At 46.6% G+C, this 13,534-nt stretch overlaps 1 protein-coding gene across 1 annotated transcript in view; it reads left to right on the forward strand.

The window, feature by feature from the left end:
* Positions 1–13,230, forward strand: part of LOC141108844 (uncharacterized) — a 69,577-nt gene extending 56,347 nt beyond the window's left edge. Inside the window, exon 12 of the mRNA XM_073600807.1 lies at positions 5,410–13,230. Coding sequence (XP_073456908.1) covers positions 5,410–8,085 — 2,676 coding nt within the window. The 3' untranslated portion in view covers positions 8,086–13,230. The remainder of the gene's footprint in view (positions 1–5,409) is intronic.
* The last annotated feature ends 304 nt before the right edge of the window (positions 13,231–13,534 follow it).

Genomic DNA, 13,534 nt, shown 5'->3' on the forward strand with positions numbered 1-13,534 from the left:
GCCTCAATGTGCCCATCATTGCAGCCTCATTGCAGCCTCAATGTGCCCATCATTGCAGTCTCAATGTGCCGTCATTGCAGCCTCAATGTGCCCATCCTTGCAGCCTCATTGTGCCTGTCATTGCAGCCTCATTGTGCCCGTCATTGCAACCTCAATGTGCCCATCATTGCAGCCTCAATGTGCCATCATTGCAGCCTCAATGTGCCCGTCATTGCAGCCTCATCGTGCCCATCATTGCAGCCTCAATGTGCCATCATTGCAGCCTCATTGTGCCCATCATTGCAGCCTCATTGTGCCTGTCATTGCAACCTCAATGTGCCCATCATTGCAGCCTCATTGTGCCATCATTGCGGCCTCATTGTGCCATCATTGCAGCCTCAATGTGCCGTCATTGCAGCCTCATTGTGCCCGTCATTGCAGCCTCATTGTGCCCATCATTGCAGCCTCAATGTGCCCATCATTGCAGCCTCAATGTGCCCATCATTGCAGCCTCATTGTGCCCGTCATTGCAGCCTCATTGTGCCCATCACTGCACCTTTCCTCATAACTAAGATCCTCCAGACCCTTTATTAGCTTTGTTGCCCTTCTTTGTACTCGCTCCATTTCCAGTACATCCTTCCTGAGGACTGGTGCCCAGAACTGGACAGCATACTCCAGGTGCGGCCGGACCAGAGTCTTGTAGAGCGGGAGAATTATCGTTTTATCTCTGGAGTTGATCCCTTTTTAATGCCAATATTCTGTTTGCTTTATTAGCAGCAGCTTGGCATTGCATGTCATTGCTGAGCCGATCATCTACTAGGACCCCCAGGTCCTTTTCCATCCTAGATTCCCCCAGAGGTTCTCCCCCCAGTCTATAGATTGCATTCAGATTTTTACCACCCAAATACATTATTTTACATTTTTCTACATTGAACCTCATTTGCCATGTAGTTGCCCCTCCCCCATTCATTTGTTCAGATCTTTTTGCAAGATTTCCACATCCTGCGGAGAAGTTATTGCCCTGCTTAGCTTAGTATCATCCGCAAATACAGAGATTGAACTGTTTATCCCATCCTCCAGATCGTTTATGAACAAATTAAATAGGATTGGTCCCAGCACAGAACCCTGGGGAACCCCACTACCCACCCCTGACCATTCTGAGTACTCCCCATTTATCACCACCCTCTGAACACGCCCTTGTAGCCAGTTTTCAATCCATGTACTCACCCTATGGTCCATGGGGTTATTAACCCCCAACTCTGAACCCTAATAATAACCTCTAATCTAATAATAACCTCTAATCTAATAATAACCCTGAACCCTAATAATAACCTCTAATCTAATAATAACCTCTAATCTAATAATAACCTCTAATCTAATAATAACCCTGAACCCTAATAATAACCTCTAATCTAATAATAACCTCTAATCTAATAATAACCTCTAATCTAATAATAACCTCTAATCTTAATATTACTCCTAATCTAACAAATAATAATAATAATGAATGAGGAGTGAATGGCGCCTGTATTACACATCCGGATTGGTTTCTTCTCCTCCTCGCTCCTCCTAGCAGAACATCAGACAAATCTTTCCTCACTCCTGTGAATGATGAAGAAATCCTTCCAATATTAATAGAAGGGTCTCCTCCATCTCCCGCTCAGTGTACCCCCCTCCCCCCACACAGGAGGAGGATGGGGTGCTGGTCCAGGGAGGTAGGTGAAGGGTTAATATCGTCTTCGTCGCTCTCACTTCCTCTTATGACGCAGAATAGAGCTGAAGTGCAAATCGCATCCCCTCCCCCCCCCCGACATCACTCATCCCGCAACACGAGGAACGGAAGTCATGTCTGTACCCTACAGCCGACATGAGACATTCCTCAGCCAAGCAACACGGAATGAGAGCAGAGAATGAACACCGAATGAGAGCAGAGAATGAACACCGATTGAGAGCAGAGAATGAACACCGATTGAGAGCAGAGAATGAACACGGAATGAGAGCAGAGAATGAACACGGAATGAGAGCAGAGAATGAACACGGAATGAGAGCAGAGAATGAACACGGAATGAGAGCACGGAATGAGAGCAGAGAATGAACACGGAATGAGAGTATAGAATGAACACCGATTGAGAGCAGAGAATGAACACCGATTGAGAGCAGAGAATGAACACGGAATGAGAGCAGCGAATGGACACGGAATGAGAGCAGAGAATGAACACGGAATGAGAGCAGAGAATGAACACGGAATGAGAGCAGAGAATGAACACGGAATGAGAGCAGAGAATGAACACGGAATGAGAGCAGAGAATGAACACGGAATGAGAGCAGAGAATGAACACGGAATGAGAGCACGGAATGAGAGCAGAGAATGAACACGGAATGAGAGCAGAGAATGAACACGGAATGAGAGCAGAGAATGAACACGGAATGAGAGCAGAAAATGAACACGGAATGAGAGCAGAGAATGAACACGGAATGAGAGCAGAGAATGAACACGGAATGAGAGCAGAGAATGAACACGGAATGAGAGCAGAGAATGAGAGCAGAGAATGAACACTGAATGAGAGCAGAGAATGATCACGGAATGAGAGCAGAGAATGAGAGCAGAGAATGAACACTGAATGAGAGCAGAGAATGATCACGGAATGAGAGCAGAGAATGAACACGGAATGAGAGCAGAGAATGAGAGCAGAGAATGAACACTGAATGAGAGCAGAGAATGATCACGGAATGAGAGCAGAGAATGAACACTGAATGAGTGTAGAGAATGAACACTGAATGAGAGCAGAGAATGAACACTGAATGAGAGCAGAGAATGAGTGTAGAGAATGAACACTGAATGAGAGCAGAGAATGAACACTGAATGAGAGCAGAGAATGAACACTGAATGAGAGCAGAGAATGAGAGCAGAGAATGAACACTGAATGAGAGCAGAGAATGAACATGGAATGAGAGCAGAGAATGAACACAGAATGAAAGTAGAGAATGAACACTGAATGAGAGCAGAGAATGAACACAGAATGAGAGTAGAGAATGAACACTGAATGAGAGCACAGAATGAACACTGAATGAGAGCAGATAATGAACACGGAATGAGTGCAGAGAATGAACACGGAATGAGAGCAGAGAATGAACATCGAATGAGTGCAGAGAATGAACACGGAATGAGCGCAGAGAATGAACACAGAATGAGTGCAGAGAATGAACACGGAGTGAGAGCAGAGAATGAACACAGAGTGAGAGCAGAGAATGAACATGGAGTGAGAGTAGAGAATGAACACGAATGAGAGTAGAGAATGAACACGAATGAGAGTAGAGAATGAACACGGAATGAGAGCAGAGAATGAACACGGAATGAGAGCAGAGAATGAACACGGAATGAGAGCAAGAGCAGAGAATGAACACGGAATGAGTGCAGAGAATGAACACGGAATGAGTGCAGAGAATGAACACGGAATGAGAGCAGAGAATGAACACTGAATGAGAGCAGAGAATGAACACGGAATGAGAGCAGAGAATGAACACGGAATGAGTGCAGAGAATGAACACGGAATGAGAGCAGAGAATGAACACGGAACGAGTGCAGAGAATGAACACTGAATGAGAGTAGAGAATGAACACTGAATGAGAGTAGAGAATGAACACGGAATGAGAGTAGAGAATGAACACGGAATGAGAGTAGAGAATGAACACGGAATGAGAGTAGAGAATAAACAGAATGAGAGCAGAGAATGAACACGGAATGAGAGCAGAGAATGAACACCGAATTAGAGTAGAGAATGAACAAGGAATGAGAGCAGAGAATGAACACGGAATGAGTGCAGAGAATGAACAAGGAATGAGAGCAGAGAATGAACATGGAATGAGTGCAGAGAATGAACACGGAATGAGAGCAGAGAATGAACACAGAATAAGAGCAGAGAATGAACACGGAATGAGTTCAGAGAATGAACACGGAATGAGAGCAGAGAATGAACACGGAATGAGAGCAGAGAATGAACACGGAATGAGAGCAGAGAATGAACACGGAATGAGTTCAGAGAATGAACACGGAATGAGAGCAGAGAATGAACACGGAATGAGTTCAGAGAATGAACACGGAATGAGAGCAGAGAATGAACACGGAATGAGAGCAGAGAATGAACACGGAATGAGAGCAGAGAATGAACACCGAATGAGAGCAGAGAATGAACATGGAATGAGAGTAGAGAATAAACAGAATGAGAGCAGAGAATGAATACTGAATGAGTGCAGAGAATGAACACCGAATTAGAGTAGAGAATGAACAAGGAATGAGAGCAGAGAATGAACACAGAATGAGAGTAGAGAATGAACACGGAATGAGTGCAGAGAATGAACAAGGAATGAGAGCAGAGAATGAACACGGAATGAGAGCAGAGAATGAACACAGAATGAGAGCAGAGAATGAACACGGAATGAGAGCAGAGAATGAACACGGAATGAGTTCAGAGAATGAACACGGAATGAGTTCAGAGAATGAACACGGAATGAGTTCAGAGAATGAACACGGAATGAGAGCAGAGAATGAACACGGAATGAGAGCAGAGAATGAACAAGGAATGAGTGCAGAGAATGAACAAGGAATGAGAGCAGAGAATGAACATGGAATGAGTTCAGAGAATGAACACGGAATGAGAGCAGAGAATGAACACAGAATGAGAGTAGAGAATGAACACGGAATGAGTGCAGAGAATGAACAAGGAATGAGAGCAGAGAATGAACATGGAATGAGTTCAGAGAATGAACACGGAATGAGAGCAGAGAATGAACACGGAATGAGAGCAGAGAATGAACACGGAATGAGTTCAGAGAATGAACACGGAATGAGAGCAGAGAATGAACACGGAATGAGAGCAGAGAATGAACACGGAATGAGAGCAGAGAATGAACACGGAATGAGAGTAGAGAATGAACACGGAATGAGTCCAGAGAACTCCACTGGTGGTGGGAGATACAAAGTGTTACATTATTTACAGATAATCCCGGAATATCACGGTTACACACATGTCATGGGATGCAGCAATATGCCAATACATCTATACTATTCAATGTGACTGTTAGGGAGATTTCCCCTTACCTCCTGTTTTGTCACTGGGACAGAAAGGGAGGATTTTTCTCTCCACCAGTGAAAACAGGAAGTGGGGATTATATTCTGATAACAGGAAGTGAGGATTTTTCTCTCCACCAGTAAGAACAGGAAGTGAGGATTTTTCTCTCCACCAGTAAGAACAGGAAGTGTGGTTTATATTCTGATAACAGGAAGTGAGGATGTTTCTCTCCAATGCTGAAAACAGTGGAAGTGGATTAGAATTTGTCCAAGTTTTTATTGCCTTCTGTTTGCCTCCTGGGGTAATTTCCCCTCGGTTTTGGCCCAACCTAACACATGGTGTCTCATTGATTTTCTTTCAGGAGAATAAAGTCCGAGAACTGGAAGAACAGCGGCGGCAGCAATGGGAAAGGAAACGCTTGCAGAAGAGGCACTCGATGGCCACCTGTGGTTCTCTGGAGGCTCACCAGGCTGTGGATGAACTTGAACTTACCTTGGAAAGGAACCTTCAGAACCTCTGCCGCACATCCAGCGTACGCCTCTGTAGGATGCGCTCTTTAGGGTCGCACAGTCCAAGCCCCTTTGTACCTCAAAGTGAACAAAGAGAGAGAATCCGAGGATACTATGACCAGAAGAATGCCGAACAGATGAGGGAAATGTCTGAGCGAGTTTTACGGCAACAGATGGAATATAAAAGTTCCAGGACTCTCAGCCCCGGACATAAGGCCAACTTTTATCGGGTATCTAAAATACCCGTGAACTCGTATTTCCAGACAGTGACCAAAGCGGATATTAAAGTTTCTCCGCCCAAGGACAGAGCTGAGATATCTCCGTCATCACTTGAGATAAAGGAACTTGAACCTCGTGTGGGAACTTTAACTCAACCTGTCCATGGAGTGAACCAGCAGAAGCCTCAACATGTGAGCCAACTGGGAGATCAGTATACACCTTCACTTCCTGACAAGTCATTGTCGGCACACTGTGTCACCAAGGCTGAAATGGAGACACAAACAGAAATATTGGAACCCTCAGGGTTGTCATGTCAACCATTTAATTATGAGGGACCTGCCATTTTGGGACAAACTGAACCTTTTTTGGAGACAGCAGAGCCCAGACAACCATTAGATATGACTCCAAAGTGGAGAAAACCTTTGGATGGGGCAGAGATTAGCAGACAGTCACCACTACATCTTACATGTGGCCAACAATCACAAACTCATCCCAAAATTGAACCGCCTAGCCAAATGCCACTTATGTCCGGATCAATAATCCTCAGGCAAGGACTGGTTACACAGTGTAAGTGTGAGACGATCCCAGAGATAGCCAGTGACAGGATTGAAGTCACAAAGTATTCCTTAGAAGAAAATGGACATGGAACTCAGAGGCAGCTACCACAATCTAAAATTCCTGGATTCCCACCCGGATTCGAGACGTTGAAGCCCATACTGACACATTCTGATTCCCAAAATTTTACCCAATTCTCTATGAAGTCTTCTCCTGAGTCCGGCAAAAAGTCAGTAATGCAGTCAAATGCTCAGCAAGGAATAAGTATGTGGAATAAGCAGAGAGATCATCTGAGTTCTCAGATCTCCAAAAAACAACCAGACAAGAAAAAAGAAGTCACCGAACCCCAAACGCTGGATCCGTCTGCTGTAGATTTTCTGCATTTAGAATTGTTGTCTCTTTCTGCACCTGAAACTTCCTGGCTTTCAGAGCTTGATATCAGACCTGACATTTATGAACAATCATTGAATTCAATCATAACTAAGAACAATGAACTGGAGGCTTTTATACCTTCCATACCATCCCCACCGTCAGAGACATTACCTGGGTTTGTGCAGGAAGAACAGCAAAGATCTTCAGCGTCCTCAAGGACCTCCAACCAGCACAATCTAGAACACGTTAAGCAGACATTGGACCCAATTTTATCTACATTTCCAGATCAGTCTGAGACTTTACCCCATACATTGATCCACCTTCACCCCGAGACCCTCAGAGAAGACCATTCTCCTAGACAGTCTACACTTAAACTTCCCAAACAATATACCGTTAAATCATTTAAACAAACACTAGTTAAAGCTTCTCCAAAGAACTCAAGACGTTCAGTATCTCCAATGTCCGGTCCATCATTGGTCCAACCAAGATCTGACACCTGCAATCCAAGTCCAACTCCACCTAAAGCTGAGCTCTCCAGAATTTCACAGCCCAAACCTGGATGTTATATGTCCCGCATAAAACAGGTGGACCATTTGGCCGTCAAGCAGCCAGCCAAAGATATGAATGGCCAGGTGGCACCCCCATCACACAATGTTGTAGAACCCTCACATGTGCTGCAACCACAGGACATGGACTACAATTACTATGCAAAGGGCCTCAAAGATGCTTCTGTACAGCGGGAGGCTCTGAATCCTTGCTCCAAGTGGAAGAGAGAGCTAAGAAAGGCCTCGGAAAGTGCAGAATCAAAGGTAGAAAGTGGCAATCTGGACCTCAATAAAGACAGTGCTGAGCAGAAGACTGCAGATCATCCCAAAACCCCATCACTGGGAAGGACTGGTAGCAGCACCTCAAAGAAGACAAAAAATGACCTCGGAATCAAGAGAGTCTTCACAAACAAAGATGTGACATTGGGGTCAGCCAATTCCATAGTCACCAAACATCCGGCTTCAACTAAGCCGGCAAACACGGAGACCAGGGACAGCAAAATACCACAAAAAACAAGTGCTGGACCAGCGAAACCCCCCTCAACAAAAACGGTGGGGGGCGTCAAAGAGAGAAGAGAGAGCGCGCGTTCCAGTCAAAGTGATTCCTCAAAATCGGAACGCAGAAGCAGCCTCCCGCTGGCGTCCAGACCCCCTGCTGCCTCTGCGGAAGGCCAAGGCCACCCTGCAGACCACGGCAAGGATCCGGCCTGGCCATCGAAGAAGACAAACTCCGTGGCCCGGGTGGCAGTACACGTTGTCAAGCACTACGAGGTCAACTCCACCCTTACCCGGGGCGCAAGAGGCCCGTATCTCACAACCCATCCAGTGTGGAGGTGAGAACGAGAAGAAGGTGGAGGAGGTATGAATGGATCTCAGGTGACACCAGCCGCGGAAGGAATGTGGCCGGTTGTGGAGCTCCTGGGTCACGGAGAGTGAGAGAGGGAACCACCCTACGTAAATAATGAGCAAAGCTCCAGAAAGGGAAGTTCCCCCGATTTGAGGAAGTGATATGTGTGTGTATATATATATATATATATATATAGTGGGAAGGTAGATATGAAGGACTTCATGTAACGTCTGTGTACTACCAGTGTGAGGGCTGTATACTAGCAGTGTGAGGGTTGTATATACTACCAGTGTGAGGGCTGTATACTACCAGTGTGAGGGTTGTATACTACCAGTGTGAGGGCTGTATACTACCAGTGTGAGGGTTGTATATACTACCAGTGTGAGGGTTGTATATACTAGCAGTGTGAGGGCTGTATACTACCAGTGTGAGGGTTGTATACTACCAGTGTGAGGGCTGTATACTACCAGTGTGAGGGCTGTATACTACCAGTGTGAGGGCTGTATACTACCAGTGTGAGGGCTGTATACTACCAGTGTGAGGGTTGTATACTACCAGTGTGAGGGTTGTATACTACCAGTGTGAGGGCTGTATACTACCAGTGTGAGGGCTGTATACTACCAGTGTGAGGGCTGTATACTACCAGTGTGAGGGTTGTATATACTAGCAGTGTGAGGGCTGTATATACTACCAGTGTGAGGGCTGTATACTAGCAGTGTGAGGGCTGTATATACTACCAGTGTGAGGGTTGTATATACTACCAGTGTGAGGGCTGTATATACTACCAGTGTGAGGGTTGTATATACTAGCAGTGTGAGGGCTGTATATACTACCAGTGTGAGGGCTGTATATACTACCAGTGTGAGGGCTGTATATACTAGCAGTGTGAGGGTTGTATATACTACCAGTGTGAGGGCTGTATACTACCAGTGTGAGGGCTGTATACTAGCAGTGTGAGGGCTGTATACTACCAGTGTGAGGGCTGTATACTACCAGTGTGAGGGTTGTATATACTAGCAGTGTGAGGGCTGTATATACTAGCAGTGTGAGGGCTGTATATACTACCAGTGTGAGGGTTGTATATACTAGCAGTGTGAGGGCTGTATATACTACCAGTGTGAGGGCTGTATATACTACCAGTGTGAGGGCTGTATATACTAGCAGTGTGAGGGTTGTATATACTACCAGTGTGAGGGCTGTATACTACCAGTGTGAGGGCTGTATACTAGCAGTGTGAGGGCTGTATACTACCAGTGTGAGGGCTGTATACTACCAGTGTGAGGGCTGTATACTAGCAGTGTGAGGGCTGTATACTACCAGTGTGAGGGCTGTATACTACCAGTGTGAGGGTTGTATATACTAGCAGTGTGAGGGCTGTATATACTACCAGTGTGAGGGCTGTATACTAGCAGTGTGAGGGCTGTATATACTACCAGTGTGAGGGCTGTATATACTACCAGTGTGAGGGTTGTATATACTACCAGTGTGAGGGTTGTATATACTACCAGTGTGAGGGCTGTATACTACCAGTGTGAGGGCTGTATACTACAAGAGGAAGTCTGTAAGAGGAAGAGATACAAAGTCTGGATTGTATCCAAGGGACCCACCACCACCACACCACCACCGGCTCGGTACGAAGACTGTGCTCACAGGTACTTTCCAATCGCTGACTCCGAATTATTTAATCTGCTACAAGAAATGGGTTGAATTTTATTTATTCACGTTCGTCCTGCAATGTGCAATGTATTTATTCTTCTCAATGGAAAACGAATGTTCATTCCGTCATATTTGGGGGGTTTGGGGGGGATGTTGTGTGATTGTCTTGGAGCCGCCATGTTGATATGGTTTGTGTTTGACCCTCACCAGCATTTTACTGACTGTTATACAGACTTCCATTGGGAAGTGACCGCTCCAACATTCGTTCGCTCCGTCCCGTGGGAAATACTTCTATATGGTTTGATTTTTATAAAGTTCTGATCTGTAGAGTGTTGAATCTCTTTATGCTGTTGTTTCTTCCAATGAATTGCACTTCTTTTAGCCTTCGTCAGAGTCGGTGGGGCGGGGTCTGTGGGGCGGGCTCTGTGAGCTAAAGGTGCGTCTCCTTCACACTGCTACTTGTCTAGCAAATCAGGACGTGCGCATAGGGCAAAGCAGAACGTTCTCCTTCTGTTTCCTGCCCTGGTTGAATGTTATTCATTCATTAAGAATATTGTGAATCAGGAAAATGCTACCTTATGGCCACTAGATGGGGGCTAAACATTATCGGAAATAGATGTTTGTTTTCTATGATCCCTGGTTCTATCTAGTGGCCATAATGCAATATCCCCCCCCCCCCACACACACACACACCAATAAATAAATAACATTGGACCTGTAGAGGAAATAAATAAAAGGAGAACATTTTTGCCTCATTGGCAGTTTTGCTGGATGAACAGCTGTGCAGGTGATGTCACCGGGAGCAAACACTGTGCCGTGTACTATTATAACTATATATGGAGTCAGTCCGCCCAATTCCTTACAGACGGGGGGTCTTCACTTTTTTTAGCTCTATTAAACACTGACCTACCGGGGACCCCCCCCCTCCCCCCCTTCCTGCCCAGACCAAGTTTCATCTTTCAGCGCTCTCACACTTTGAATGACAATTACTCGGTCATGTAACATTTGTACACAGAGGACATTTGTATCATTTTATCACACAAATAGAGATTTATTTTGGTGATATTTAATCATCACTGGGGGGGGGTTATTTTTTGCTAAATACATTTTAAAAAGACCGAAAGTTTAAAAAATTTTTTTTCATAGTTTCTGTTATAAAATTTTGCAAAGAGGTCCTTGTTCTCCACTGAGGGGCAGCACTGATAGTCACTGATAGGTGGCACTGATAGTCACTGATAGGTGGCACTGATAGTCACTGATAGGCAGGACTGATGGGCACTGAAATGTGGCACTGATGGGCACTGTTGGGGCTACACTGATTTTCAGCACTGATAGGCAGCACTGATGGGCATTGAGAGGTGGCACTGATAGGGAGCACTGATGGACACTGAGTGGTGGCACTGATAGGGAGCACTGATGGGCATTGAGAGGTGGCACTGATAGGGAGCACTGATGGGCATTGAGAGGTGGCACTGATAGGGAGCACTGATGGACACTGAGTGGTGGCACTAATAAGCAGCACTGATGGGCACAGTTGGGGCTGCACTGATGGGTACTGGGGCTGCACTGATGGGCACTGATGGGTACTGGGGCTGCACTGATGGACACTGAGAGGTGGCACTGATAGGCAGCAATGATGGCCACTGTTGGGGCTGAGCTGATGGGCACTGATAGGCAGCACATATGGGCATGGATTGGCAGCACTGATGAGCACTGATTGGCAGCACTGAGAGGCCACACTGTTAGGGCTGCACTGATGGGCACTGATTGGCAGCACTAATAGGCAGCACTGATGGACACTGAGAGGTGACATTGATAGGCAGCACTGATGGCCACTGTTGGGGCTTCACTGATGGGCACTGATAGGCAGCACTGATGGACACTGAGAGGTGGCACTGATAGGCAGCACTGATGGGTACTGGGGATGCATGAATTATCAGTGTAGATGTCCGGTTATCAGCTCTCCTCTCTTCATGCTGTCAGTGTGAGGAAAGAAATGCCGATAACCGGCTTGTGTTTACATCGTGATCAGCTGTGATTGGCCCTTTCCCCCGATCTGTGATCAGCTGTGATTGGCCCTTTCCCCCGATCTGTGATCAGCTGTGATTGGCCCTGTACCCCGATCTGTGATGAGCTGTGATTGGCCCTTTCCCCCGATCTGTGATCATCTGTGATTGGCCCTTTCCCCCGATCTGTGATCATCTGTGATTGGCCCTTTCCTCCGATCTGTGATCATCTGTGATTGGCCCTTTCCCCCGATCTGTGATCAGCTGTGATTGGCCCTTTCCCCCGATCTGTGATCAGCTGTGATTGGCCCTTTCCCCCGATCTGTGATCAGCTGTGATTGGCCCTGTACCCCGATCTGTGATCAGCTGTGATTGGCCCTGTACCCCGATCTGTGATCAGCTGTGATTGGCCCTGTACCCCGATCTGTGATCAGCTGTGATTGGCCCTGTACCCCGATCTGTGATCAGCTGTGATTGGCCCTGTACCCCGATCTGTGATCAGCTGTGATTGGCCCTGTACCCCGATCTGTGATCAGCTGTGATTGGCCCTGTACCCCGATCTGTGATTAGCTGTGATTGGCCCTGTACCCCGATCTGTGATCAGCTGTGATTGGCCCTTTCCCCCGATCTGTGATCAGCTGTGATTGGCCCTGTACCCCGATCTGTGATGAGCTGTGATTGGCCCTTTCCCCCGATCTGTGATCATCTGTGATTGGCCCTTTCCCCCGATCTGTGATCATCTGTGATTGGCCCTTTCCTCCGATCTGTGATCATCTGTGATTGGCCCTTTCCCCCGATCTGTGATCAGCTGTGATTGGCCCTTTCCCCCGATCTGTGATCAGCTGTGATTGGCCCTGTACCCCGATCTGTGATCAGCTGTGATTGGCCCTGTACCCCGATCTGTGATCAGCTGTGATTGGCCCTGTACCCCGATCTGTGATCAGCTGTGATTGGCCCTGTACCCCGATCTGTGATCAGCTGTGATTGGCCCTGTACCCCGATCTGTGATTAGCTGTGATTGGCCCTGTACCCCGATCTGTGATCAGCTGTGATTGGCCCTGTACCCCGATCTGTGATTAGCTGTGTCCAATGATCACAGACCACACTCGATGCACACACAATGAACGCGGTTCTGGGAGGATGTCAGTAGACGCCCTCCCAGAACTGGACGATCGCGCTGTAGCCGTCTTTCAGCTTTAGAGCGTTCGGTAAGTGGTTAAATATAAAAAAGTTCAGAAACTTTTTGAAGACCCCCGTATATAAATTTACAATCAGTCCATGAAATCCTCCCCTCCCCTCCCCCGGCACACACCGCATATTCATACTTTTCTCTGCTGCAGTTAGGTAGCACAGACCTGGTCACCTCCCCGCCCCCCACCCTATGATTGGACGCCAGGTGCTCACATTGCTCTTATCTCATGTCAGTGAATTCCTTCTCAGCACACCTGATTGGTCCCTATGGCTACCCAGCCCACTCCCAGTCTGAGCTCCGCTGTATGGTATGGGGGGGGGGGATTGTAGGAGGCTGATACACCCCCCCCCCCCCGCTTATAAAAATATTTTTTATTATTAATGAATGTTTATCTGCTTTGATTGGAGTGTCATAATACCTGAAGGTTATTGGTATGTCTGCACACATATTGATTAAACATTTCAGAGAGCAGCCAATCATCGATCACGGTGTGAGGTGAATTCTGATTGGTTGCAGTGATTTATAATACACTTTGATATTGTTTTGTGTTGGGGCTCATCCTATTGTCTCTGAATGTGTCTCACA

Source organism: Aquarana catesbeiana, linkage group LG09 (assembly GCF_042186555.1).
Source record: "Aquarana catesbeiana isolate 2022-GZ linkage group LG09, ASM4218655v1, whole genome shotgun sequence".
Classification (NCBI taxonomy): Eukaryota; Metazoa; Chordata; class Amphibia; order Anura; family Ranidae; genus Aquarana; species Aquarana catesbeiana.